Below are 26304 nucleotides of genomic sequence, written 5' to 3' on the forward strand. Positions count from 1 at the left end.
GATGAAACTACAGTGTAGTAAATTTAAAACAAATCGGAGAAAATGTTTCTTCACCCAGCGTGTAATTAAACTCTGGAATTCGTTGCCGGAGAAAGTGGTGAAGGCGGTTAGCTTAGCAGAGTTTTAAAAGGGGTTGGACGGTTTCCTAAAGGACAAGTCCATAAACCGCTACTAAACGGACTTGGAAAAATCCAAAATTCCAGGAATAACATGTATAGAATGTTTGTACGTTTGGGAAGCTTGCCAGGTGCCCTTGGCCTGGATTGGCCGCTGTCGTGGACAGGATGCTGGGCTCGATGGACCCTTGGTCTTTTCCCAGTATGGCATTACTTATGTACTTATTATTTCATTGTTTTAGGAAATGGCCATGCGGCAAGTGAAGCATTTACCGTTCGGCCATTTTGGGGGGAGCACATACCGCCACCCAATGAGGTGGCAGTAAGGGCTCCTGTGCTAACCTAGTGGTAACCGGGCAGTGCCGATTACGTCCAGGTACACACCGGCACTACAGAACCAAAAATATGCCAGGGAGATATTTAAATGTTTGTAGCACAGGATATGATGTGCGCTGGGGGGGAGGGGGGGAGAACTACCGCAGGGCTGCTGCAGTAGCCCAGTGGTACTTCCCTTTTAGCGAGAGGTAAGCCTGCAATGGGCTTACCGCCACTTTGTAAAAGGACCCTGTTATGACGCCTTTCTAAGAATGCCAATGGCTTTCACCTTTTCCATGTGTGTTGTGTGGGAAATAAAGGGGGATATATGTGGCTGTTACAGAAAAAAATCAATAAAGAGGAGAGCGAAAGTCTAATTCATTATTTATTTGGATTTGCTCACACCTAACCAAACCAACAAATAACTTTAGATAAGCAAGATATCAGCTGTAAACTACAAAAATATAGGAAGGAAAAGGCCATAGAGTACTCATGGGGGCACTATTGATTTTCTACTACTACTACTAATTATCATTTCTATAGCGCTACTAGACGTACGCAGCGCTGTACACTTGAACATGAAGAGACAGTCCCTGCTCGACAGAGCTTGCAATCTAATTAGGACAAACAAACAGGACAAACAAGAGATAAAGGAATATTAAAGTGAGGATGATAAAATAAGGGTTCTGAACAAGTGAATAAGGGTTAGGAGTTAAAAGCAGAATCAAAAAGGTGGGCTTTTAGCTTAGATTTGAGGACAGCCAGAGATGGAGCTTGACGTACTGGCTCAGGAAGTCTATTCCAGGCATATGGTGCAGCAAGATAAAACAATTTTCTGCTCTCTTTATTCCAGTCATCGGCTCAAAAAACCTTCCTTCAAAAACTTACGCTGGGGTTTACTAAGTCACTAGCATGGCTGGCTGTGTGCTAGTGCTGACACAGCCCATTCACTTTGACTGGGCTGTGTCGGCAATGCTGCGCAGAAGCCGTTAACGCAGCTTTGTAAACAGATCCCTTAATTATTTATTAAATATCATCTTATATCAACACTTGGCAGCAATTTCAGACAATAGTGAGCTCAATAGGGGTTCAAATACAAATAGCAAAAAACTTATCTTAAAAAAGCAGCAACACCCACTCCAAAAACTTCCGCCATTGGCCAGCGTTTTCGACAAACTCCATCAGGGAAGATTTTTAGTGTCAAATCTGGAACAGAATAAAGTCATTAATATAAAAAAAAACTCCTTTGTTAACTTTTTTCATAAAAAATGCTTACCCAAAGCTTACTTAAAGAGGACCCTGAAAACAACCTTTCATAGTGTCAGTGTCCAAGCGCAAAAAAACAATATGACAGCAGACCTTTATAAAAGCCCACCCTAAACAACAACTTTATTGACAGGAAATCTTTATACAAAATGACATCAAGCCTATTAGTGCATTAACCAAAAAAAGATGCGACAACATTCTAGCTTAGAATTAAGTCCATGTGGTTCCACAATATCTAATAAAAAAAATCTACTTTTGCTCACGATGTGTGAGCTGGATCCTAGAATTACCACCACACTTAGTAGAAAAAAATCCAATCAATCACTAAGGGACCCTTTAACAAAGCAGTGGTAAGCCCAATGTGGGCTTACTGCTTGCTGAAAAGGAAATACCGCCGGTCTCCCTGCACGTGCCATTTCCGGCGCTACAAAAATAATTTTATTTTTGTAGCACTGGTGTGTACCCAGCAGTAATTAGGCAGTGCGGTGCGCTGCCTGGTTACCACTGGGGTAGCGCAGGAGCCCTTACCACCACCTCAGTGGGTGGAGTTAAGTGCTCCCACCCAAAATGGGTGTGTGGCAAGCAGGGGCGTAGCCAGACCTCAGTGGGAGGGGGGTCCAGAGCCTGAGGTGAGGGGGCACATTTTAGCCCCCCCCCCCCCCCGGTGCTGACGACCCCCCATTTTGACCCCCCCGCCCCGCCGCCACCACAATCCAACAACTTTGACCCCCCTGCCAATGACCCTCTCAACCCCCCTGTCCCACCGCCAACCCTCCCCCACCGCCGCCTACCTTTGCTGCGGGGGACCTTAACTCCCGCCAGCTGAGGTCCTCTTCTTCTGGCGCAAGGCTTCGTTCTGTTTCTGTGAGTCTGCAGCAAAGGTAGGCGGCGGCGGGGGAGGGTTGGCAGTGGGATAGGTGTCGAGAGGATCGTTGGCAGGGAGGTCCAGGGCCAAATCTATGGAGGCCCAGGCCCCCGTGGCCCCACGTAGCTACGCCACTGGCGGCAAGTACTTCAAAAACAGATACCGATGCCAGTGCAGGCCCCCTTTTGCCGCAGCTTAGTAAAAAGACCCCTAAACTCTTAAACTGAGAAAACTCATGTTTATATCGTAAACGGTGTGCAACAAGAGGGGCCTCCATTCTTTTTGTGAGTATATGACACTTATGTTCCATTATTTCCCAGTGGTTTGTCCAATATAGATCTTCTGACAGGGACACATTAGAGCATAAACCAAAAATGCTGTATCACAAGTAGAGCGAAAGTTCAATGAAAAAGTCCGTGAGAATTCAGATCAGTAAATTCTTGTGATTCCAAAGTCATTGCACAAAATTGATGCGAGATACATATGTAATGTCCATATTCAAAAAGATCAGTTTTTTCATTAAAATCATTAGCAAATGGATAACAAATTCTTTTGTTCTGTATGCCAGTCAAAGATCTTTATCATAAAACACCAGGTGTGTAGTTAATATATCCCAGTGTTTATGTAGCCCTTTACAGATTTGATGACTATCAGTAGAGAAATTTAAAATATAACTAATCTTACTGTCTTCATTGCCTCCTTCTCTATGGGATGTAAGAAACAAATCCCTATCATGGAAAAGCACCCTCTTGTAGGATTTTTTTAACCACAGGATAAGGGTAAACACGAGCTAGTCATTTGTTTTTTTAAAACTTTTGTCTCTTGTAATCCCTTCTGTCTGAACAGACCCTCTGATCTCACAAAAACTGTGAAAACGATAGACTCGTCTTCAAATGGAAAGGATGACAGCTTGAAAACAGTAAAAAAAAGTGTTACAATCAGTCTCTTTATGAAAAATCATTGTTTCAAAGCCACCATCTTTCAAACAAATTTTAATTTTAATTTTCAATTGAATTTCTTTTTGGCTGCAAACCATTGTAAAACATATGCTTATGCATAGAATTCAGCCATCCACGGTAAATTTCATGTTGTTTAGTTCCAGTCAAGGGAGACCATAGTTTCCAGTAAAGGACCTTTACTTTACTTGAACCTTTGTCAATTTTTGCTGATAAAGTTTTACAACCTTTGGTAACAGCTACACGTGATTCATCCAATTATTTGCTAAAACTGTTGCTTGGATGGTTACCATTGATGTATGTTATTTATAGATGGTGATTCCACAAAGAGAAGTACTACAAGTAGCAGAATATTGTTTGAACATCCAAGAATGCCCTCACTGAGTTTCAACAGATTTTCTTATTGCAAGTAATTTTGTTGCCTATGGGCAATAATTAATTTCTATATGAGGAAATTTTCTACCATCAAACATCAGGAGTGGTGATGTGGGACATAATGGCCCCTTCCATACCAAATTTGTTTGGAGCTGTCTTTGAGGATACCATTATTAGACAGTCTGAATATTTTTTAAAGGTGCCTTTTTGGGTTAGATTCATAGATGGCATCTTTTTTCTCTGATTGGAGTTTGTTACTTACATCCCATAGAGAAGGATGCAATGAAAACAGTAAGATTACTTGTATTTTATACTTCTCTACTGATAGTCATCAAATTAGTAAAATGTTACATAAGCACTGGGATATATTAACTCTATACATGGCATTTTACGATAAAGATCTTTGAGTGGCATACAGCAGAGGAAACAATCTGAAGGAAACGATTTGCTGTTCATTTGTTAACGATTCTGAATATGAACATTACACATGTGGCTTGTATCAATTTTGTGAATGATTTTGGAATCACGAGAATTTACTGATCTGAATTCTCATAGGACTTTTTCATTGAATTTTCACTCTACTTGTGATACAGCATTTGTGGTTTATGCTCTAATATGTCCCTGTCAGAATATCTATATTGGAAAACCACTAGGAAATTAAAAATAAGATTAATGGAATATAAGATTGTACACTCACAAAAAGAATGGAGGCCTCACTTGTTGCACCCTGTTTACAACTTTTTCTCAATTTAAGTGTTTAGTGATTGATTGGATTTTTTTCTACTTGGCGTGGTGGTAACTCTAGGATCCACCTTGCACATCATGAGTAAAAGTGGATTTTTTGCTTAAATACTGTGGAACCACATGGACTTAATTCTAAGCTAGAATGTTTTTTTGGGGTAATACACTAATAGGCTTGATGTCATTATGTATAAAGATTTGTTGTCAATAAAGTTGTTGTTAGGGAGGGCTTTCATAAAGGTCTGCTGCCATGTTGCTTTTTTGCCCTTGATCGCTGACACTATGAAAAGTTGTTTTCAGGGTCCTCTTTAAGTAAGCTTTAGATAAGTATTTTTTAATGAAAAAAAAGTTAGCAAAAGAGTTTTTCATATTAACGACTTTATTCTATTGCAGATTTGACACTAAAAATCTTTCCTGACTCAGTTTGTCAAAACTCTGACCAATGTTGGAAGCTTTTGAATTGGGTGCTGCTGCTTTTTTAAGATACATTTTTTACATTTTGTATTTGAAGTCCTATTGAGTTAAATTTTAATGTGAGCTACATTGAACCCGAAGTTGTTTAGGATAATTGTGGGATACAAAAGTCATAAATAAATAAGAGTTTTCTGAAATTGGTGCCAAGTATTGATATAAGATGATAATTAATAAATACATTTTTTGAAGGAAGGTTTTTTTTAAAGTCCATAACTGGAATAAGAAGAGCACAAAAACAATAGTGCCCGTGAGTATTCTGAGGCTTTCTCCTTCCTTTAATTTTATAGCTTAGCTGATGATATCTTGCTTATCTAAAGTTATTTGTTGGTTTAGATTGGGTATAAAATACTGACTGGCATAAAATGTATGTGACATGATGGTGCTTCCTTTGTTGGTATGGCAGGTGTGCATGGAGTGGGGCTTGGGTATTGGTGGTGCAGTGGTGGCAGGAACAATTTGTACTCACCCCTGTCCCTGTCGGACTTCAAGCGGCAGAAATTGTAGCAGCCATGTTGAGATTGGAGCCGGCATGGAAAGGTAATAAGTCCTAACCATTCAGGCTCCAATCTCGACATTGCTGCTGTGACTTCTAGTGGAAGCTTCACAAGGTTGTTGCTTGAAGTCATGGCAGCCATATTGACAACGGAGCTGGCAGGGAGCAGGGGTGAATGCAGGCCATTCCTGCCCTCACTGCACCACCAATGCTTTTAAGGCATGCCGGGGGTGGGAGGTCCAGGGGGCCTTGGACCTTGAACAGTAGCTGCTTCGGCAGGGAGGGGAGGGAGGGAGCAGGGCCTTGACTAGAATGTTGATTTCAGCTGAACATACACTGAAAAGAGACCAAATTAGGATTTCAGGTTGGTCGAAACCGAAATGTTTAGGTACAAACATAAGTGGCATAGCATGTCAATGCATAGGAGACATTCAAGTGGGTGGAGCACGGAAGGAGAACGGGCAGGGCCACCACTATTGTGCATAGTGTACAGAATACTGTAAGTTACATGTGCCCTTGCTACATTTACGTCATCCCAATTAAGCCATGTATTTGGCTAGTGTAACTATCCAGCTTATTTTCGAAAGTGATAGCCGGCCATCTTCCGACACAAATCAGGAGATGGCCGGCCATCTCCTAAAACAGGCCAAATCGGTATAATCGAAAGCCGATTTTTGGACACACTCGCCGGCATTCCGTCGCGGAGGCGGCTAAACTTCAAGGGGGCGTGTCGGCAGGGTAGTGAAGGCGGGATGTGAGCGTGCTTACGAGGTGGCCGGCTTCAGCTGATAATGGAAAAAAGAAAAACGGCGATGACGAGCATTTGGCCGGTTTTACTTGGTCTATTTATTTTCACGACCAAGTCTCAAAAAGATGCCCAAACTGACCAGATGACCACCGGAAGGAATCGGGGATGACCTCCCCATACTCCTCCAGTGGTCACCAACCCCCTCCCACCCAAAAAAAAAACTTTAAAACATTTCCTTCCTAGGAGGGGAAGCCAGTCGGCCAGCTCGTAAAAAAAAAAAAAAAAGGATCTTGCTGATCAGTTATGTTATGACTTACTTGTTCTGGAGTGCTGTATTTTGTGATACTGTTTTGAGAAATGTTCAAGAAAGACTTCATACAAATTAAAAAAGTCCCTACCGTTCATTTTCCCTTGATGGCCGTCCCTGACGTGCACTTCCCTTAATAGCCGTCTTTCTCTTGATGACCCTCTTTCGCTCTGAAAGTGCACCTCTTAATGGCCGGCTTTCTCCCCAAACAGGGAAATCAAAACAGTTTTTGCTCACAGTTTTTTTTAGTAGTAACAGTGGGATTTGAACCAGCCACCTCTGCATTACAAGAGCCATGATGTAACCACTTGGCCACAGCTCCACTTGCTTGGCTGTCCCTCCCTTTTGATTATACCCCTTCAGGTCTCTCTCAGCCAATCACAGTGCGTTAAGCTATGTAGGTGCACCAATACCAGTTGCCCAGATGCCATTACAGAACAGGCTCAGGGCACCTAAATGGAATTGCTTCCTCATAGAATTACCCGCATTGTGTGTTACATAGATAAGGATGTAAATGCATTGCCCCAAACTTGTCTTTACATGGGGTCCTTTCATTTGATTAAATTTTTTTTTTTTTTTTTTTGTTGAATCTGCTTTTGCTTTGCCATATTTCTAAGAGCCTTTTAGCTGCTGGCACCTCAAAATGCCAGGCGTGCCAACTGGGAATTTATTATCAGTCTGCTGTTTTGTGCTGTTTATTCTTACAAATAACATACAGACGGAGAAGCCCAATTATGCCTTAAGCCAGTCAGTCCCTATTTCTCCCTTTTTTTGTGGTATTTATGCATTGGAGCCAAGGCCTTTACAAAGCACAACATATAAAAACATAGCACACAGCAATCTCAAAACACCAAATAAAGAACTCGCCATTCTTAAGCAATAAAAACTGTAAATATTCCAGGTTTTCTTGTAAAACAAAGAAGAGAAAAAAAAAGTCAAAATGAATGAGGAAACTTGAGATTAAAAAAAATAACATAAGCAAGAGAAAACTGTCTGGTTTATGCAAATCTGTTGCAAGAAACATAGGGCTCTTTTACTAAGCGGTGGTAAGCCCAACATGGGCTTAACGCTCGCTATACAGGAAGCAGGGGCATAGCCAGACCTCAAGGTGGGAGGGGGCCAGAGCCCGAGATGGGGGGACACATTTTGGTTGCTGCCCCGCTGCTGCCCCCTCTTCATTGCCCACTGCCACCGCTCTAAACATCTTGGGTGGCGGGGGTCCCCAACTCCAGCCAGCTGAGGCACCGCCAACGCAAATACCTTGGCTGGCGGAGGTCCCCAACTCCCGCCAGTTGAAGATTTCGTCCAGCGCTGGTCTCCGGCACTGCCACATTGCTTGCCCTGCTCCCTCTTCCCCTCACATCGGACATGCTCCTCACTAAAAGGAGCGTGCCCGATGTGAGGGGAAGAGACAGTAGGACAGGCATTGCGGCAGCACTGCCGCAGACCAGCAATGGACAAAGTCTTCAGCTGGCAGGAGTCTTGGACCCTCGCCAGCCAACCAGCAGCCCAGAGCAAATTTGGGGGGGGGGGCCCAGGCCCCCATGGTCCCACCTAGCTACACCACTGACAGGAAGTACTGCTGGGCTACGACAGCAGCCTGGCGGTACTTCCTACCCCTAGCGCACCGTCATTTCCGACGCTACAAAAATGTATTTATTTTTGTAGCTCTGGATTGTACCCGGTGATAATCAGGCAGTACCACGTGCTGCCCGGTTACCGCTAGATTAACGCGGGAGCCCTTACCACCACCTCAATGGGTGGTGGTAAGGGCTCCCTCCAGAAATGGCCGTGCAGCAAGTGCTTTACTTGCTGCATGGCCATTTCCTGCAGAAAGGCGACACTTCCCTTTTACCAGCTGTGGTAAAAGGGGGCCTCAACGCACATGTAAAACATGCGCTGATGCCAGTGCCAGCCCCCTTTTGCCGCAACTTGGTAAAAGCGGCCCATAGGGTCCCAGTAGACCATATTCACTTGGGGTCCCATTTCTCTCCAATAAAGCAGTTGGGGTCCCATTTCTCTCTCCAACAAAGCAGTTGAGTTGTAGTCTTAGTACATATAATTCTGGTATCATGGGCCCTGGCTGAACAGATTTTGCATGGCTATTCTTATGTTCTTATGGCTGTTGACTTTTACTCAGGACGGAAACTGGGAAAATAAAAGCAGTGGTCTGTGGAATTTTAAATGGAAGCATACAAAACAGAATTTCTACCAAGGATTGCAAAATCTGTTCAGCCAGGGCCCATGATACCAGAATTATATGTACTAAGACTACAACTCAACTGCTTTGTTGGAGAGAGAAATGGGACCCCAAGTGAATATGGTGGTTCAGACCAATGGTCCATCTAGCCTAGTATCCTGCTTCCAACAGTGGCCAATCCAGGTCACAATTACCTGGCAGAAACCCAATTAATAGCAATATTCCATGCTACCAATCCCAGGGCAAGCAGTGGCTTCCCCAAAGTCCATCTCAATGACAGACTATAGATTTTTCCTTTAGGAACTTGTCCAAACCTTTTTAAACCCAGATACACTAACCGCTGTTACTACGTTCTCAAGCAAAGAGTTCCAAAGCCATTCAGGAACACATGGTTTAGAGTCAAGTAATCTTTTAAAGATACTATCAAAACACGAACATTAGGGCATCCCGATGCAGAAGTTGAAGTAAAAGCAATATAAATCAGGCACCTTGGAGGGATGAGCAGACGGAAATGCAAACTATCCCTTTCGATTGCCATGCAGTTTGTAGACATAAACAAAAAACACATGTTGATATGTCTGTATACATAAGTAAGGAGCCTAAAGAAAAAGATGGCAGAGTGGTTGTTATAATAGGCTTTTCAGAGCTTTGGTGGAAGGGCAATAACCAATGACACACTGTGATACCAGGGTAAAAAATATATCACAATGATAGGGTGAATCAAGTTGGTAGAGGGGTGGTGCTTTATGTTAAAGAGAACATTGAGTCAAAGAATAATATTCTGCAAAAAACAGATTGCAACATGGAATTCTTAAATATAGAAGTTCCATGTATGAAGAGAAAGTACACTGGTGGGGCTATACTACCATACGCCTGACCAGAATGAACATTCAGATGATGAAATGCTAGCAGAAATTAGGGAAGCTAACATATTTGGCAATGCAATGATAATGGGTGATTTAAATTACCCCAGTACTAGCTAGATAAATGTTATATCAGAAAATACCTAGAAAAGATGATGAATTATGCAATATATCTGACTCCTCAAAATATCAGCCTGCGTGCTCTTAGCCTTTCTCTGTTAAAATTTTCCTGATTCTCCTTTCATTTTGCCCAAAGTATTTTTTTTTGTAACTGTGCACCAGGGGTGTGCATTCATTAGCATGCATTCTGTTTGTTTGAGTGCCTAAAAAACGTTTGTATGCCAATCGCTTGAGTGTTTGTATACCTACAAATGAATGCATGTACAATCAATTTGTACAGTTAAAAATGTTTTTAGCATGCCTACAATGCATGCTTTTAAAACTATTGTGTGAAAACCACACAAAAAAAAACACACACACACAAAAAGAGGGGAAAAATTCAGAAAATACGAAAATAAGATACATTTTTTTTTGACCACGTACATCCCTATTGTGTATTTGTTCTATGAATACACTTCAGACATAACCGCACTTCTTTTCGGTCACTGTCTTGTACTTAGCTATAGACCCATTCTGAGTTCAAGAGCAATGAAGATGGAGATTCTCTTTGTTGAGGGGGAGGGTTCATTTTCTTTAAATTTGTGCCACCAGTTTTTCACATTAAGGAACTTGGGACCTGATATACTGAAGGGTTTGTCCCATTTTCCATTTATGGGAAAAATGTTTTGTGGACATGGCCTGGCTCCAGAAAGAGCAGAGGGTTCCGTTTTTGTTTGTTTGAACAGCTGAACAAAACAATTAAAACAGTTGCAGGGCTTCTGACTCCTGAGCAATAATGCACCACTTGGACTACACATTGAAACCGCTCCTGCTGTGCCCAGATTTGCATGCAGCAGTAAGGTGGGAAATCTGATGTGGTCTGTTTCCTTTTGTCTTTCTAAACTAGGTTTACGAAATACTGAAAAGGACGACATGCACCAAAGCCAAATACAGCATGGGTAAGGGACCTGTTTATGCTCTTTCACATCAATACTATTATACCAGAAAATTGCAACAACCGGTCTCACTTCTGTCTATCAAGCAGTGTTAGCGAGCAAGGCTGGTATTGCCACATGAAGCAAGATTACATGGGCAAGTTGATCAAGTTTGATATTGGCCAGCTAGCAATGCAAAGTAAAAACCATTGTCAGCATCATTAGGAACCTGTAGAAAATGTCTATAAAAACTGAGGAGATTTATTGACATCCTTTAACATATATAAGTTCAGCTCCCATGGCCAGCAGGAAGGAGGGCATTTAATAGTGGTGTTTCCTCTTCTGCACAGGCTCAGTCTCAGTTTGAGTTGTGAGATCCCATAACCTCCCAGACCCAGCACATACTGAGAAACTGGCCCAGCACAGCAAAGGAAGCTAGCAGGGCCACTGAGAGAAAGACCTGGTCCCGGGGCAGGGCAGCAGCCAGGATTCCCCCCCCACACACACACACACACACATACTCGGAACGCAGCCACCAGGCCTTCCCCACTCGGGATACAGTTGCCGGCACCCCCCCCCCCCCCCCACATACGCACACACTCAGGACGCAGCAGCCACTGTGTCCCCTCACTTACTCTCGGGCTGTCACCAGATCCCAACGCTGGGCTCCCCCATGGAGGCTGGGGAGGAGCAGATGCACTGATGTGGGGGGCCCCTGCCTCCTACATCAGTGTGCTTGCTCCTCCCCGGCCTCCAAGGGATGCCTGGCACCGCTGTCCGTCTCTCACCTGCTCCAGTGTGCCAGGATCAGTTCCCAATTGGAGCAGGAGCAAGACAGACCCCAAGAGCCAGTGTTGGGCCCCCCTTGGAGGCCAGGCCCAGGGAAATTTGCTCCCCCTGCCCCCCCCCCCCCCAAGGCAGCCCTGGAAGCTGGCACACAGTATTAAGCACCCTTCTGCAGGTTACAAGGGCTGAGCAGCTAGAGAAAGTGCTGTGTTAAGGCCTCTGGGTGAGCCATGCCATGCCAGTAGGCTGCCAAAGGGACTGGATCCAGAGGCGTGGGCTGGGGGAGAGCACATGTGTGGGTGCACCACATATACTTTCACCAGCCATGGACATCACAACCCACAGAAAGACAAGAAAACAAGTAGCAGCCAGAAGAAGTAGCCAAAGTCTCCCAACGTGCTGAACTTGCAATAAAGTGGCATCATGTGTTTCTAGGGACCGTGCTCATTGCTTTTCAACATGTTCCTCTAGTGCCGAGAATCGTAGCCAGGTTCGGAGGCACAAAAGAAGTATGACACATGGCTTTGTATGGAAGTGGAAGAAAGTGACTCATAACCAGACGAGGTCTCCACCCGAAAATCTTCTGACTTCTTTGGAAAGGTTTATTCTGGCCAGGAATTCAACCACCATTAGTAATCTCAACCGTTTAGCTGTTTCAAAGATAATTGTCTCAGATTTCTTAGCCGAAACCCTGAGAAAATTACACCATGCTTTTCACGCTATCACTGTGCAAAGAAAATCCTCTGTGCTTAAGCCTGCATCTGCTAACCATTCATAGGAAAGCTTTCTCAGGAAAAATGTCCATTACATTAAAACAGAAAAGTTCATCAAGGGAAGGAATGTAGAAATGCTACAGGAAGCATATTCCAAACGATATGCCTTCTTTAACTTAATAAGTACTCTCTACGTTTAAGGAGCATCTACCCTACAGAAATAAATTTAGATATACCTTTAAAAAAAAAATAAAGAATTAAAGTGATTTAAAACAGCTCTGGAAACTGGAGAAACCTGCTCTGTATGGCCTGCTGCCAGTCACAGTGACTTGCCCATTTCCTCTTCTCTTTGGCACTAAGAGGTGCAGTGTGGGCATTGGAATCCACTGTGAGGACTAGAGGCCTCCAACCTGGGAGATGAGAGGTGCAGTGTGGGCGTCAAAATCCTGTTGTGAGGAGGAGAGGCCTCTATGCTGAAACTCAGAGATTTGCCAAAAAACAAGCCTTAGGCACAGAAGTGAATCTCATGGGACAAGACCCAGTATCTCATGATCCAACTCAAATATCCTTTTTTCACAGCATGAAAAAAAATGTCAACTAGCAGCAGTCTCCAGATGTGTGGCCATTAGTGTGACCTCACAGCTTTACCGAAGAGAGCCCATTATATGCAGGAGAGAAGCATTTCTGTTTCTTCTTTAAAAATTCTATGAACTTTACAATGCTATAGCACCAACAGCACCTACCAAATTGTGGGGCCCTTTTAATAAGCTGCATTAGGCAAAATTGGATTACCATGGAATGTGCTACTGTGTCACATGGTAGTTTTTGAATGTGCATGAAGTAACTACTTGCTAAATAGTTTGGGGGGCTTTTATTTTTTGGAGGGGTGTGTCAGGAGGAGCACGTGCATTCCTACACTAATCAGTTAGTACTTCTACATTGCAGAATGCTAACTGGTTAGCGCACAGATTATGCAGGAGCCATTACCGGCTACAAAATTGGAGGCGGTAACTACTCCCACGGTAATTTTTTTAAATGGCCATACGCTAATGGTAACATGCAAAGTACACAGCCCAAGCAGTCCAGAAAAAAGCACAATGGAACAAGTATGCTTTAGTAAAGTCTCGACACAGGCCGTGTTTCGACATAACTAATGCCTGCCTCAGGGGTCAATTGTCACGGGTTCAGGTAAGGTGAGTCCTTGTGCAGTTCCCAGAGCAGGAGTAAATGCCAACAGGAGAACTCTGTTCCAGGAAGAGCAGCCGGAAAGGTCCGGTTCTTCACCTGTGATGACCACCATTCTCCAACAATTGAGCCCCTGGGTGCTGGCGGCTGACAGGACTTGGTGACACTGGAGCAGGAAACAGATGCTGGCTAGACTGTAGCAGGAACAGGAGACAGGAACGGAACAAGGCCAAACAGGAACAGACATCAAGAACGGAATTTGGCTTGGCAGGAGCAGGAGTCAGGAACAGGCTTGGCTGTTGCTGGAGCAGGGACCAAGAAGAAACTTCAGGTCCAGGCAAGCAGCTAGCGAGGCAAGGTCAAGTTCAGGCTTCAAGTCCAGGCAGGTGGCTAGCAAGGTCAGGTTCAGGCTTCAAGTCCAGGCAGGTGGTTAACAAGGCAAGGTCAGGTTCCGGCTTCAGGTCCAGGCAGGCAGCTAGCAAGGCAAGGTCAGGTTCAGGCTTCAGGTCCAGGCAGGTGGCTAGCAAGGTAAGGTCAGGTTCAGGCTTCAGTCCAGACAGAGGCAACCAAAGAATGAGGTCTGAGACACACCAGCACAGGAAAAATACCTGAGGCATCAAGTCAGGATCTGGGTCCTCCTTAAGTGGTGAAGGCATCTGATGTCAGCAGCTGCTCTCACCCAAGAGGAACCCAGCAGGGGAAGAGCCAGCACCCTCACTGCAGAGCCAGCAATCTGCACCACCATGGGGAGCCCCGGGACCGTGACCAATGATGAGGTGAGAGAGGAGTAGCTAAGTGCCGAAGTGGCCACCTGCATTAATGCACAGGGACCAAAACCAAGCGATGCAGCTACCGCCCACACCGCCGAACCGGACCCGGGCCCTGGAGTTGTAAGTCATGACATCAGTTCTACAAAAATAAATACGAGATTACATAAGACATTAAAATACAAAAAGTAAAAACTTTACATAAATACAATAAAATGTGCAGAATTCTGTACTTTGACGGACAAATAAACATAAGCATTAAACACCAATACAAAATGAGATAATGTGTATTAATCACCCGAGCAGAAACATATGAGAACATACTGATATAATGTAGTATTTATTGCAACAAAAAGTTGACTGAAGTATGTGGTAATGAAAGATGTGTTTCCTTTTGGTGCTATAATGCTCATTACCTTTTTGGGTCTCACTGTTTGTTGTTGATGGGGAAGAGGAGGGAGGGAGTTGTTTCCTTTTCTTTCCTTTGTTAATTATGTTTTGCTGTTCTTTTGCATTTGTACCTTTTATATACAAACTTTAATAAAGATGATTTCATTAAAATAAACAATTTAAATGAATACTGAGACAAAGAGAAGTGACAAAAACATGTGGTGACTGATAAAATACAAAAGTGTGCCCACAAGTGAGTAAGTAATAAAAAGGATAAACAATAAGACTACTGACTTACCTACCAACAACTGTAGTGTTAGCAGTGTGATGCAAGCACTGTTTTTTAGATTCCAGTCGCCTTGTTGATATTTTTCTTTGGAGTACAGGCAGCATTGTTCAGTATATCCTTTTTTCATCACATCATGTGGTCACAATTTCTTTCATGGCATTGTATAGTCATGTGTTCTGATCTTCTGTGGATCATGATTGGTTTTTAAAGTACAGTGTGAATATATATATATATATATATATATATATATATATATATATATATATATACTATAATAAAACTCACCCTCAACGTTCTGAAAACAACGTTCTGAAGTCACTCAGTCACTCCCTGAAGGGTTCATGGATTCATGGTGGTGAAGCCACAACACTGACCATGTCTCTCAGCCCCGCCCTCTCATGACGGACCAATCACAAAAAACACACTCAATGTTCTGAAACACAAAGGACCATCACAAAACCGTTCCCAGGCAACGCTAGGCAACGTAAGACGGACCTATCAGAGGAAACTACGTGGCAATAAGGGAGGAGCATTCACCAGCAGAATGGCTCATTATCTGTGCAGCACGGAGACCACAGAACCACCGCTTGAACGAGAGAAGAATATTCCTGTTAAAGGTATGTGCAAAAATAGACCGGAAGGGGGGGGGGGGGAGAAATTTTTTAATGCCTAATGCCAGACTATATTTGGGTTCGCTAGACGTGGAGTCGGTGGAGCCGGAGAACAGTGTGCCCCTCACCATCTGGGACGTGGGCGAACAGGACAAGCTGTGGCCCAGCTGGAAGGATTACCCGCTACCCAGCCAGCAGTAAATTTCCCTACTCTTTCCCTGCCTAGGAATCGCTGGAGCCTGGCTGCAAAACTAACGAAACAACCGCACACCGACACACCACCTCCATCATTCGAAAAGGCATCCACTCTTTCTACAACAGAAATGCAAACTAATAATACAAAACAAACAAAGAATACCCGGTTTCTCACGCGGCTGCAGGTAACTCCCAACCCCCTTCCTCTTCCCCTTTTGCTGAAGCGGCCAAGGACGTGCCCAACCATCCCCAGCCTCAGGCAAGCCATCTCCCACCTCGGGGATTCCCCAAGCACCCGGAAAAAGACGGCGCTGCTTCCCGCAGCGCATAAACGTTCCAGCATTCCCCTGCAGCAGGCCTGAAATGGACCGAACATACCAGAGCCCCCGACGGCCCGAGACCGTGCTCCTCTCCCTTCCGCCAACTTAAAACAACCATCCGCGTCCTCAGGCAAGCCGTCTCCCACCTCCAGGATGCCCAGAACCCCAGCCCAACAGAAAACGACGGCGCTGCTTCCCACAGCACATTTCACTTCCAGCGTTCCCCTACAGCAGCCCTGAAACGGCCAAAAAATACCGACAGACCAAGAACATGCTCCTCTACCTTCCACCCATCTAAAACAACACTGCTGCCTCAGCACAACACAAAAAAAAAAAAAAACCCCGGAAAAAACAATCCATCACTCAGCAAAGGCTGACCCCCCCTACAACCACATTTACATTTCACCAACAGAAAGACCCCCCTCCACAAACCTCCTTCACAGACAAAACCACACACACACAATACAACAGAAACACACCCTCAAAGCCACACACCAATCCATCCCACTTTGCCACCACAGCACAGCACATCCCCCAACCCCCCACCCAAAAAACAAATAAAAAAAAAGACACACATCAACAACCTGCACACACACCCCACCCTCACACACACACGAAAACTCTGTGACACATACACACACAAAAAAAAAAAGCCACATGCTAGCACCCGTTTCATTGGTTTCGGAAACGGGCCTTTTTTACTAGTATATATATATTTACACACAACTGTCCATTGTTCTGATTCATGTGTTGTTTGTTCAGTTGATAATATTCATTCAGTATTGCTATCTGTTTTGTTGTGGGCATTTCTTATTGTTTCTTTTATATTGTTTTGTGTTTATTGTTTTCTCTCACAAGGCAGACTTTCATAGTGTTGAGTCACTGTATTTTGAGTAAAAACTAACTCATCTAGGGATCCTTTTACTAAGCTGTGGGAGAAAGGGCCCTGCAGTAGCAGCAGGGGCCATTTCTCCCGTGTGCCAGGGCTCTTTTTACCGCAGCAAGTAAAAAGCCCTCAAAAAATGGTCATGTGGTAAGATAACTGTTGCGGTGGCAGTAAGTACTCCCACTGGCAGTGCGCGGCGATGCTCGATTACCATCGGATTAGCACCGTGCTAGACAAAACAACTTCCAGGGAGTGCCAGAAATGGCACACACTCAACCTGAAACTACCGCCGGTGGCCACATTGCCCGGCAGTAGTTCGGTTTTAGCGTGAGGCAAGCCTGTGTTGGGCTTACCTCTGCTTTGTAAAAGGGCCGCCTAGTGTTGCTAGGTAGGTAAGCCATTAGTCTTATTGTTTATCCTGCACACTTGTGGGTGCACTTTTGTATTTTATAAGTCCTGAACTCAACTTAGAAACCTGTGCTGAACAAAATATATACAGAGGGAAAAGACCTCAATGGCTGTCATATATCCTTAATTTAGGAGCATATGGAAGAACCTCACAAAAAGAGCCACCATCATTGGTCAGAAAAAACCTCCATATTTTTCTGAATTACTACATAAGTGTTGCCATACTGTGACAGACCGAGGGTCCATCAAGCCCTTCCAACAGTGGCCAATCCAGTTCACAAGTACCTGGCAAGATCCCAAAACAGTACAATACATTTTATGCTGTTTATCCCAGATATAAGCAATGAATTTTCCAAAGTCCATTTTAATAATGGCTTATGGACTTTTCTTTTAGGAAGCTAGCCAAACCTTTTTTAAACCCTGCTAATCTAACTGCTTTTACCACATGTTATATAATGAGACAAATTTCTGGAACACCAAACTTCCAGTAATCATAAAATTCTTGACTGTATTATTGAATAAGGGGGTCTTTTACTAAAGGTTAGCTCGACTTATCTGCAGCAGAGCCCATAGGAATAAAATGGGCCCCACTGCAGATAACTTGAGTTAATCTTTAGTAAAAAAAAACCCTAAATGTCAAGATCATCATCCAAAAATATATTCACATTAATTCAACATTGTTATAGCAATTTGAAGTATAAGAACTTATCTTTAGCTGATATATTGCTCCTTTGCTTCTGTAGACGTGCTAGCTGATTAGTGTAGGAATGCGCAAGCTCCACCCTGACACACCCCCTCCAAAAAAAGCCCCCCAAAAACTATTTAGCAAGCAGTTACTTTGCGCACATTCAAAAGCTACCATGTGAGCCAGGAGCAATATATCAGCTAAAGATAAGTTCTTGTACTTCAAATTGCTATAACAACGTTGAATTAATGTGAATATATTCTTGGATGATGATCTGGACATTTTATTCAATAATACAATCAAGGTTTTTATGATCACTGGGTTTGTTGTTAAAGAAATTTGTCACTTTATATAACATATAAGTTATGATTTAATGAAAAATATGGAGGGTTTTTCTGACCAATGATGGTGGCATTTTTTGTGAGGTTCTTCCCTTCCACATAATCCTATTACTTCAAACTGTATGAATTTTACCACTCCAGTTATAATTAAGTGTACTTCTACCCTTATCCTACTCTGTATTGTTCACTAGAAGCTGTAGTCCCATCCCCGGAGACTTATCAGCCTCATTGGGATTACTTCTTTCTATATTCTACTATATATTCGTCCCAGAGTTGTATTCTCCTTTCCGGAACCTTCCTCAATCTCCACTTCCCTAATTGCAAAGGCATAAAATACAAAGTATTGCATGCATCAACCTTCTCTTATATGAGCACGCAGTTCTGGAATACACTACCACGCAACCTGAAAATGATCTACGAATTAACCGACTGCTGCAAACAACTGAAGACTCATCTCTTCGAGAAAATTTATTGTAAGGATCAAAACACATGAAGTCCATACATACTAATAGAAATGCATCAATACACTCCCTTCTGAACTTCTCTTACCCCGCATTGTCACCACACTTCAAACTCCAGCCACAGATACAATGTTATACCCTATGTTCTCTTGAAATTGTTCTATCGCCTATCTTTTCCCCACTGTAACTTCACATGGTTTCCACGCCCTCACGATTTTTGACTTGACTTTGTCTTCCCATAACTCCTCACAATGTAACCCATAATCGTACTGTAACAATGTATTTCCATCCTTCACAAGGTATTGTAAGCCACACTGAGCCCGCAAATAGGTGGGAAAATGTGGGATACAAATGCAATAAATATAAATATTAGCTTCCTTGCACCTACTGTTACTCTATTTTCCACTCTGTATATATTCCCGGAGTTGGTACTCTCCTCTTTGGAACCTGTAAGCCACATTGAGCCTACTGCTATGCGGGAAAATGTGGGATACAAATGTAATAAATAAATAAATATGCTCCTAAAATAAGGACATATGAAAGCCACTGAGATCTTTTTCCTCTGTATATAAGAAGTTAGATTTATTCTTTTTTTCAGCACAAGTTTCTAAGTTGAGTTCAGTATTGTTATTTTAAATTGATTCCTGTTTTTCCATTTTTGAGAGTTGTGTAGTTTTTCAGTCACCACATGTTTTTGTCACTTCTCTTTGTCACAGTATTCATTTTTTAAATTGTTTTTAATGAAATTATCTTTATTAAAGTTTGTATATAAAGTACAAATGCAAAAGAACAGCAAAACATAATTAACAAAGAAAAGAAAAGGAAACAACACCCTCCCTCCCCTTCCCCATCAACAACAAACAGTGAGACCCAAAAAGGTAATGAGCATTATAGCATCAAAAGGAAACACATCTTTCTTTACTTCATCACTTCAGTCAACATTTTGTTTCTGCTCGGGTGATTAATACACATTATCTCATTTTCTGTTGGTGTTTAATGTCTATGTTTATTTGTCTGTCAAAGTACTGTATTCTGCACGTTATTGTACTTTATGTAAAGTTTTTACATTTTGTATTTTAATGTCTTATGCAATCTCTTATTTTTTTTTAGAATTGACCTCTGAGGCAGGCGTTAGTTATGCCGAAACACGGCCTGTGCTGTATGTTAATGGTAACATTAGCACATGACCATTAATGGAAAAAGTAGAAAATCGGAGGATTTATAGCAGCACAAATGGCTTTAGCATGCAGGAAAGACTCATGCAAGGGCGCACTAAAGCCTATTTTTACCTCAGCTTAGTAAAAGGACCCCTTTAGGCAGAAAATGTTGATGCAGATGTTTCCATGTGGGATTTCAGCTCTTGTTACAAAGAACGCCATGACAAAAACAGGGAACTGCCCAGTAAGAGAAATGCTCAGCAAATCCGATGCAAACTAAGAATGATAAACCTTATTGCATAACTTGTAGCCTACATATATTACCTTTCCTGGTATGTCTATAGTCCTCAGCTCCACCTAATGGCTGGTGCTGTGTTGGTTCTTGTGAAATGAAGACTGGAAACAGCATCATAAGCCTGGGTTTCTACACTGCCAGTGAAACTTGTTCATTGGATTTAGAATACTTTGGGTTTTAGATTTAATTACTCCCTTTTCCCAAATCCAAGCTGAAGGTAAGTTTTATATATTCAGATACAATTAGTATTTCCCTGCCCAAACTGGCTCACAACCTAGTTATAACTGAGGCAATGGAGGGTAAAATTACTTCCTCATGGTCACAGAGAGCATTAATGGGATATGAATGCTGCGCTAACTACTAGGTTGTCTTCCAACCAATCTGCATCATTTCTTTAAGTAAACCTAGATGATAACATGCTATATTTGTAAAACATTGTAGGAAGCCACTTGCAAAGATCCCAACTATGACATTTTTTTCTGGTGAGCTAATCATGCACCAGTTCGCTAATAAAGGGGCTTTTTTTCCCAAAATTCAGTTGAATTTACCCCAGGGGCATAGCTAGGTGGGGCCACTGAGGCATGGGCCCCCACAGATTTAGTCCTGGCCCCCTCTACTTTCGAACCCCCTGCCGACCCTCCCCTGCCACTGCCGCAAGGTACCTTTGCTGGTGGGGGTCCCCAACCCCTGCCAGCCTTTGTCTTCTTCAACGCCGGTCTCCGGCGCGTTCGCTGATCTGTGCAGGACGTGCTGGATGTCAGGACTCACAGCACAGATCAGCGAACGCGCTGGAGACCGGCGCTGAAGAAGACTAAGGCTGGCGGGGGTTGGGGACCCCCGCCAGCAAAGGTACCTTGCGGCAGCGGTGGGGGGAGGGCCAAAAGTGGTGGGGGAGGGTCGGCAGCAGGAGGAGGTGGGCTTAAATGTGCCCCCCCCCACCTTGGGATCTGGACCCCCCTCCCGCCGAGGTCTGGCTACGCCCCTGATTTACCCAAAGACTCTATTCTAGTTCTCTTCAGTTTCTCGTGTTCAGTAGGAGTTTTGTCAAAACCAGCAAGCATAAAGCAGGATTGCAAATAGCAAAGCCTACCCGTGTCTCACTTGTTTAGAACACAGCAGTCACTGGTCAAAATGGCTTTGTGAAGTCATAATGGGCCAGTTGAAAGGAGATGGTTTATGGTTTATTTGATATTTGCTAAACCACTCTTAATACAATCTTAGAGCAGAGTGATGTACAATCAAATTCTTAAATGAGAAACAGAAAGGAACGCCAGAAAATTATACTAAAGGATAAACCCTCTAACAGAAAGGTTGATCCCTGCAAAGAAAAGAGTCAAATTAAAGTACCATTCCAACTAACAAATTAAACATAATAACAAAAATAAAATACAATAAAATAAAATATAAAACAAACATTAAAATTAACAAACTGTCAAAACAAAATCATAATGACAGTGCTCACTTGTGTTTAGTGAATGACAAGTCTGTGAGATCAGCCGCTGTGTTCCACACCTCAAGCAACACTTCTACAGGGAAATTTAGACTTGTCTGCAGAACTTCCTACAAGATGATTTGCTGACTGAATACATTGTGTGCTCTGTTTGTTTGAAGGGATCACTAGCCTGCTTGCCAATGGAGTTTACAATGCTGCCTACCCCCTGCATGATGTAAGTGATCTTTGAGTATTTTACATTTGTATAATCTGGCACCTAGATATCTAGAAAGGATTTCATGTTCTTGGTTCCAAGAATTCTCTGTGTTTTACTGCTGAAATTTATAGCTGCTTGGTTTAATGTTTGGAAAAGTACAACAGTTTAGAATAAGCTTTAGCGATTTTGGTGCCATAAATGCCAGCTCTTTTTCTTGTTTAACACATCTGGCAAGTTACTTGTCCTCTCAGTAACAGTTTAAACTCTTGCTAATCCTTGTTCCTCTGTTCTTAAACCAGCTCAACAGACCTTTATTCTGTTTTAACCCTTTGCCTCCTATGATTCAGGCACCATCACAGGGATACTTATTTCCATTTCTGAACTCCAGCAGCTGGGATCCCAGTTTGAATCTTTGTAGTTTCTCTATATAATAGAAAGCTACCATGTGCAGAGCTGCACGGTTAATGAGAGCTCTATGTGCACGTTACTGATAAAGAAAGGGGTTAACCTTGGCAGTTATCTCGCATGATACACATGGCACACGTATATGAAAATGAATGGTAATGAAGCCATTAGGAATTCCTCTGCAATGCACAGATGTAAACCAGGGATTTTAATGCACATGCAACTTGAGAAATTGACTTCCAGGTCCATGACAGTGTAGAAGGGTTAGTCATGAGGATTTAATGCCAGTTTAAAAGGCAGAACAGAAGTAACAGCTACATGCCAAGTTAAAGCAGTTTCATTCTGCAGAAAAATATGAGCCTTGCAAACATTTTCCCTTGGATTCTGTAAACTTGCATGCTCAAATTTCATCGACTGAGAGTCATCAGCTACTCTATAAGTTTTCTGTGAAAAGAAAAACGAATTAGATCATGCGAATATTGCACCGGGAAATCCTGAACAGTCAAATATCCTGCTTGCTAATTTGCCAATCATTTTTCATTCGGTCCAGTTCAGTACATTCAAGCCCCACCTTTCTTAACATCAATCCGATCATAATTGACATTTTTTAATAATTGTAAACTACAGAGCAAAGACAAATATCTTAAAATAAATGGGTGATCTATTTTTAGAATTCTTTTACTGTTACTGTTCATTTAAAAAAGAAACTTATTTTAAATTCCTTGTAAACTACTTAAAGTTGAAAGTTATAGGATATAACAGAGCTTTTGTTTTTTTAACCGTAGGGTGACTATGAAGGTGAAAATGTTGACCTTAATGACAGAAAGGTAAGTTTTTACAGAGTAGTGGTTCCCAAACCACCTCCAGTCAGTTGGGTGTTCAGAAAATCCCCTGGAGTCTATATATATAGCGAAATCCAAAATGTGTATCCAATGAAATTGGCTAAGGAGCCAATTAGTGCCAGTAATTAGGTTCTAATTGACACTGATCAGCACACATTTTGCTATGCACTATTCCATAAGAAAGTGCGCCCATATCCTATAGCATGCAACCTGAAAGAGGGCGTGGCCATGGGAGGTACATAAGCAGGTCGGGGGCATTCCTAAAATTTGTGCGCAGTTATAGAATACCAGGGATGTGCGTCCAAATTGGGAGCCATGAATTATATCTGGTTTCAGCGGGCATAAATCCTGGTTGCCCAAATTTGGGTGCCAAAATCAGCACTCAGTGCTATTCTACAATATGGGGGGGGGGGCTCATTTTTGAGTGCCCATTATAGAAGAGCATTGAGCTCCAATGTTTGAGCATCATTTACTGAATCCTAGCCCAATGAGTATATGTGAGGTAGACATGCAAACACTGGTTACATTGCATGCATATTTATCTCATGACAATTCCTAGCTCACACTTCAGTGCTCACAACGTACCTTCGAAGAGCTGGCTTTGTTCATCTTTATGCGGTTTTCAGTTTTAGTTTTTATATTTTTATAAAAACTGAAAATAATAGTTCATTCCAGCATGCCCAAAGCAAAGTCAGAACCATGACGTACTTGAGCAAACAGACAGCAGAGACTGAACTTCAATTTTATCTCGTGTAAACAGAACACTCGGCATCAGTCTGTTGAAAAAAAAAGTCATGAGAGAAGCTGCCTAATTTACCATGTTAAGATCAGCTTAGGGGTCGCCAGCTACCTCCAAATTCACCTGAAAGGGTTGACCCAGTCCTGGGTTTGCCCAGTTGTATTCCTAAGAAATGCAAGACTACATGTTCCTGCATGCAATGGGGGCAGTGGCGACACTACCATTAGGTCACTCTCCCCTTCCTTCCTCAACCCTCTTCCCCACGTTTACCTTATTTTTTTCTTTTCGAAAAGGCAGCAATGGCAGGGGCAGTGGCAATGATTCCCATAGGCTGCCCTGCCACTGGCCTCTTCTCTCTACTGTGGCCCGCGTCTTGATGTAACTTCCTGTTTCCTCAGAGGCAGGACGCAGTACAGCAAAGAGGCCAGTGCCTGTGGCACCGTGGTAGGACAGCCTATGGGAATCGCTGCCACTGCTGCCTTTTGGAAAAGAAAAAAATAAGATAAACGTGGGGAAAAGGGTTGAGGAGGAAGGGAGAAGATGTCAGACCGGGCAGGGGCAGGGCGGAGAAAGCATCTTATCCCTGCTTCGGGCGGCAGATCAACCCTATCAGGGGAATCTGGAATAGGTTGGCAACTTTACAAGAGAGGGTGACTTTCCAGGCATTTCTTCACAGAAAGGGTAGTAGATGCATAGAAAGGCTTCATAGTCAAAGTAGTGGTGACAAAACTGGAATTGAAGAAAATTTGGGATAGATCATCTAGGGTCTGTAGTATTCCAGCAGAAATTAAATTGGGCAGACTGAGTGGGCCCTAAGAGTCCTTGTGCCTGATGTTTCAGTCTTATGTGGTAGTGAAGTTCTTCCTTATGTCTCTGGAGTTGACAGGGTGGAGGGTGGCTGATGGAGTGGAGACTTCTGCAGGATATATGATATCAGCAAGGAACTGCCAAAAAAATCCTTCCCAAGGATTGTTGAGTAGCAACATATTTATCACATGGAGTCAAATCGAAGAAAGAAATGAAAGTAACTTGCTAACAAAGTCCTTATTTTATTTTGCCTATGGAAAAAAAGATTTTCAAGGGCCTTTAATGCCAGCCTGGAGTTGTTATGATTTCCTGAGTAGTGTGGCTCTCAGTTTCCTGCAGTTTCATGACCCAATGTCAGGACTATCCCACAGGAACGTCTTGTGCGATATTGTGTCATTAATGTGCAGAAATTTACAACCTTCACTCTTTTGCACACCTGTTTCCTTTATCACTGCCTATTGATTTGGCCCTTTAATTAGTGAACGTCATGACAATCTGGCAAATTTATATTTTGGCACTAGGAGGCCGAATCTGTATGGCAGATTTCACAAGGAAATGGGTTTTTGGGAAATAGCTGGAAAGGGAGGAGCAGAAGTTATGAATAAAACAGTCTGTTTATCCTTGCAATAGCTTTAATGCACATTAGTACATTGGCCCCATGTTTTCTCATTGGCGCAGTACTTGTCACTTTCAGGGAACAGAGCCCATGATGGTTGGATGAATGCACTGGATATAGGAAATGTCTCCTCAGTTTCTGGAGTTAACAGGAATCACCCCAAGCCCCATACACTTCTAAAGTCAGTCCTAGAAGTAGAGGCAGACTGAATTTTGGGTTCGGGTTCGGGTTCAGTTACAGTGCTGATGAAACCAGCCCAAAATCCATTTTCTGCTCAGTTTCGGTTTTGGCCAAAAGGTTATATTAATTTTCGACCATGTTTTCAGTTGTGGCCAAATGACAATGTGCTTTTTGGTGGAAACCAATAACTTGCACTTCGTCCCATTTGTCTCCTTCCCTCTCCCATCTTGCCAAACAGGAGTTGTCCTTCCTTCCAGGCTCCTTCCCCCAGGCCTATTTTATAATCTCTGATGGACAAGGGGTGTAGCTGGGGCAGGAGTGATGCCCAGTAACTCCTGCTCAATCTGGATCTGCTCTCAATATCATGACTGTTGCATCGATCCTGTCCTAACTATACCACCAGACCACCAGGGATTGTAGGTAGTCCTATGGGGGGGAGGGGTGCTACTCTTTGTGGGGGGGGGGGGGTTAAATTGTGATTTCAAGTAATGCAGTTACTATCTTGCACAGTAGTTTATATGGTAAGTAGAGTGCTTCCAAATAAACATTTTTGATACAAACTTTTAGTAGGAATTTAAATCTGTAAATTTGGGATGATAAGCTTCTTAGGAATTAGCCTTTCTGTGGAGTTGTGATGTCAGCTGTCACTCCGAATGTGGTGTAAAATCAGCCACTGTAAAAGTACCACAGCTTTTAGTTCCTGTTTTCATTAACTGCGATCTATTTCTGTGGAGGCTATTTTGCTTGAAGGTAAAATAGTCTTTCATTATTTAAATTATTATATTCTGGCTTGGCTACTGTAAGTTTAGCAGAGAGAATCAGAC

At 42.9% G+C, this 26304-nt stretch overlaps 1 protein-coding gene across 1 annotated transcript in view; it reads left to right on the top strand.

Annotated features, from left to right (window-relative positions):
• Positions 1–26304, top strand: part of ANO1 (anoctamin 1) — a 187448-nt gene that overhangs the window by 64643 nt on the left and 96501 nt on the right. The window contains exons 6-8 of the mRNA XM_030200739.1: positions 10726–10777; positions 21854–21909; positions 23082–23123. Of these exons, the coding sequence (XP_030056599.1) occupies positions 10726–10777; positions 21854–21909; positions 23082–23123 (150 nt within the window). The remainder of the gene's footprint in view (positions 1–10725; positions 10778–21853; positions 21910–23081; positions 23124–26304) is intronic.

Source organism: Microcaecilia unicolor, chromosome 4, assembly GCF_901765095.1.
Source record: "Microcaecilia unicolor chromosome 4, aMicUni1.1, whole genome shotgun sequence".
NCBI classification, from domain to species: domain Eukaryota; kingdom Metazoa; phylum Chordata; class Amphibia; order Gymnophiona; family Siphonopidae; genus Microcaecilia; species Microcaecilia unicolor.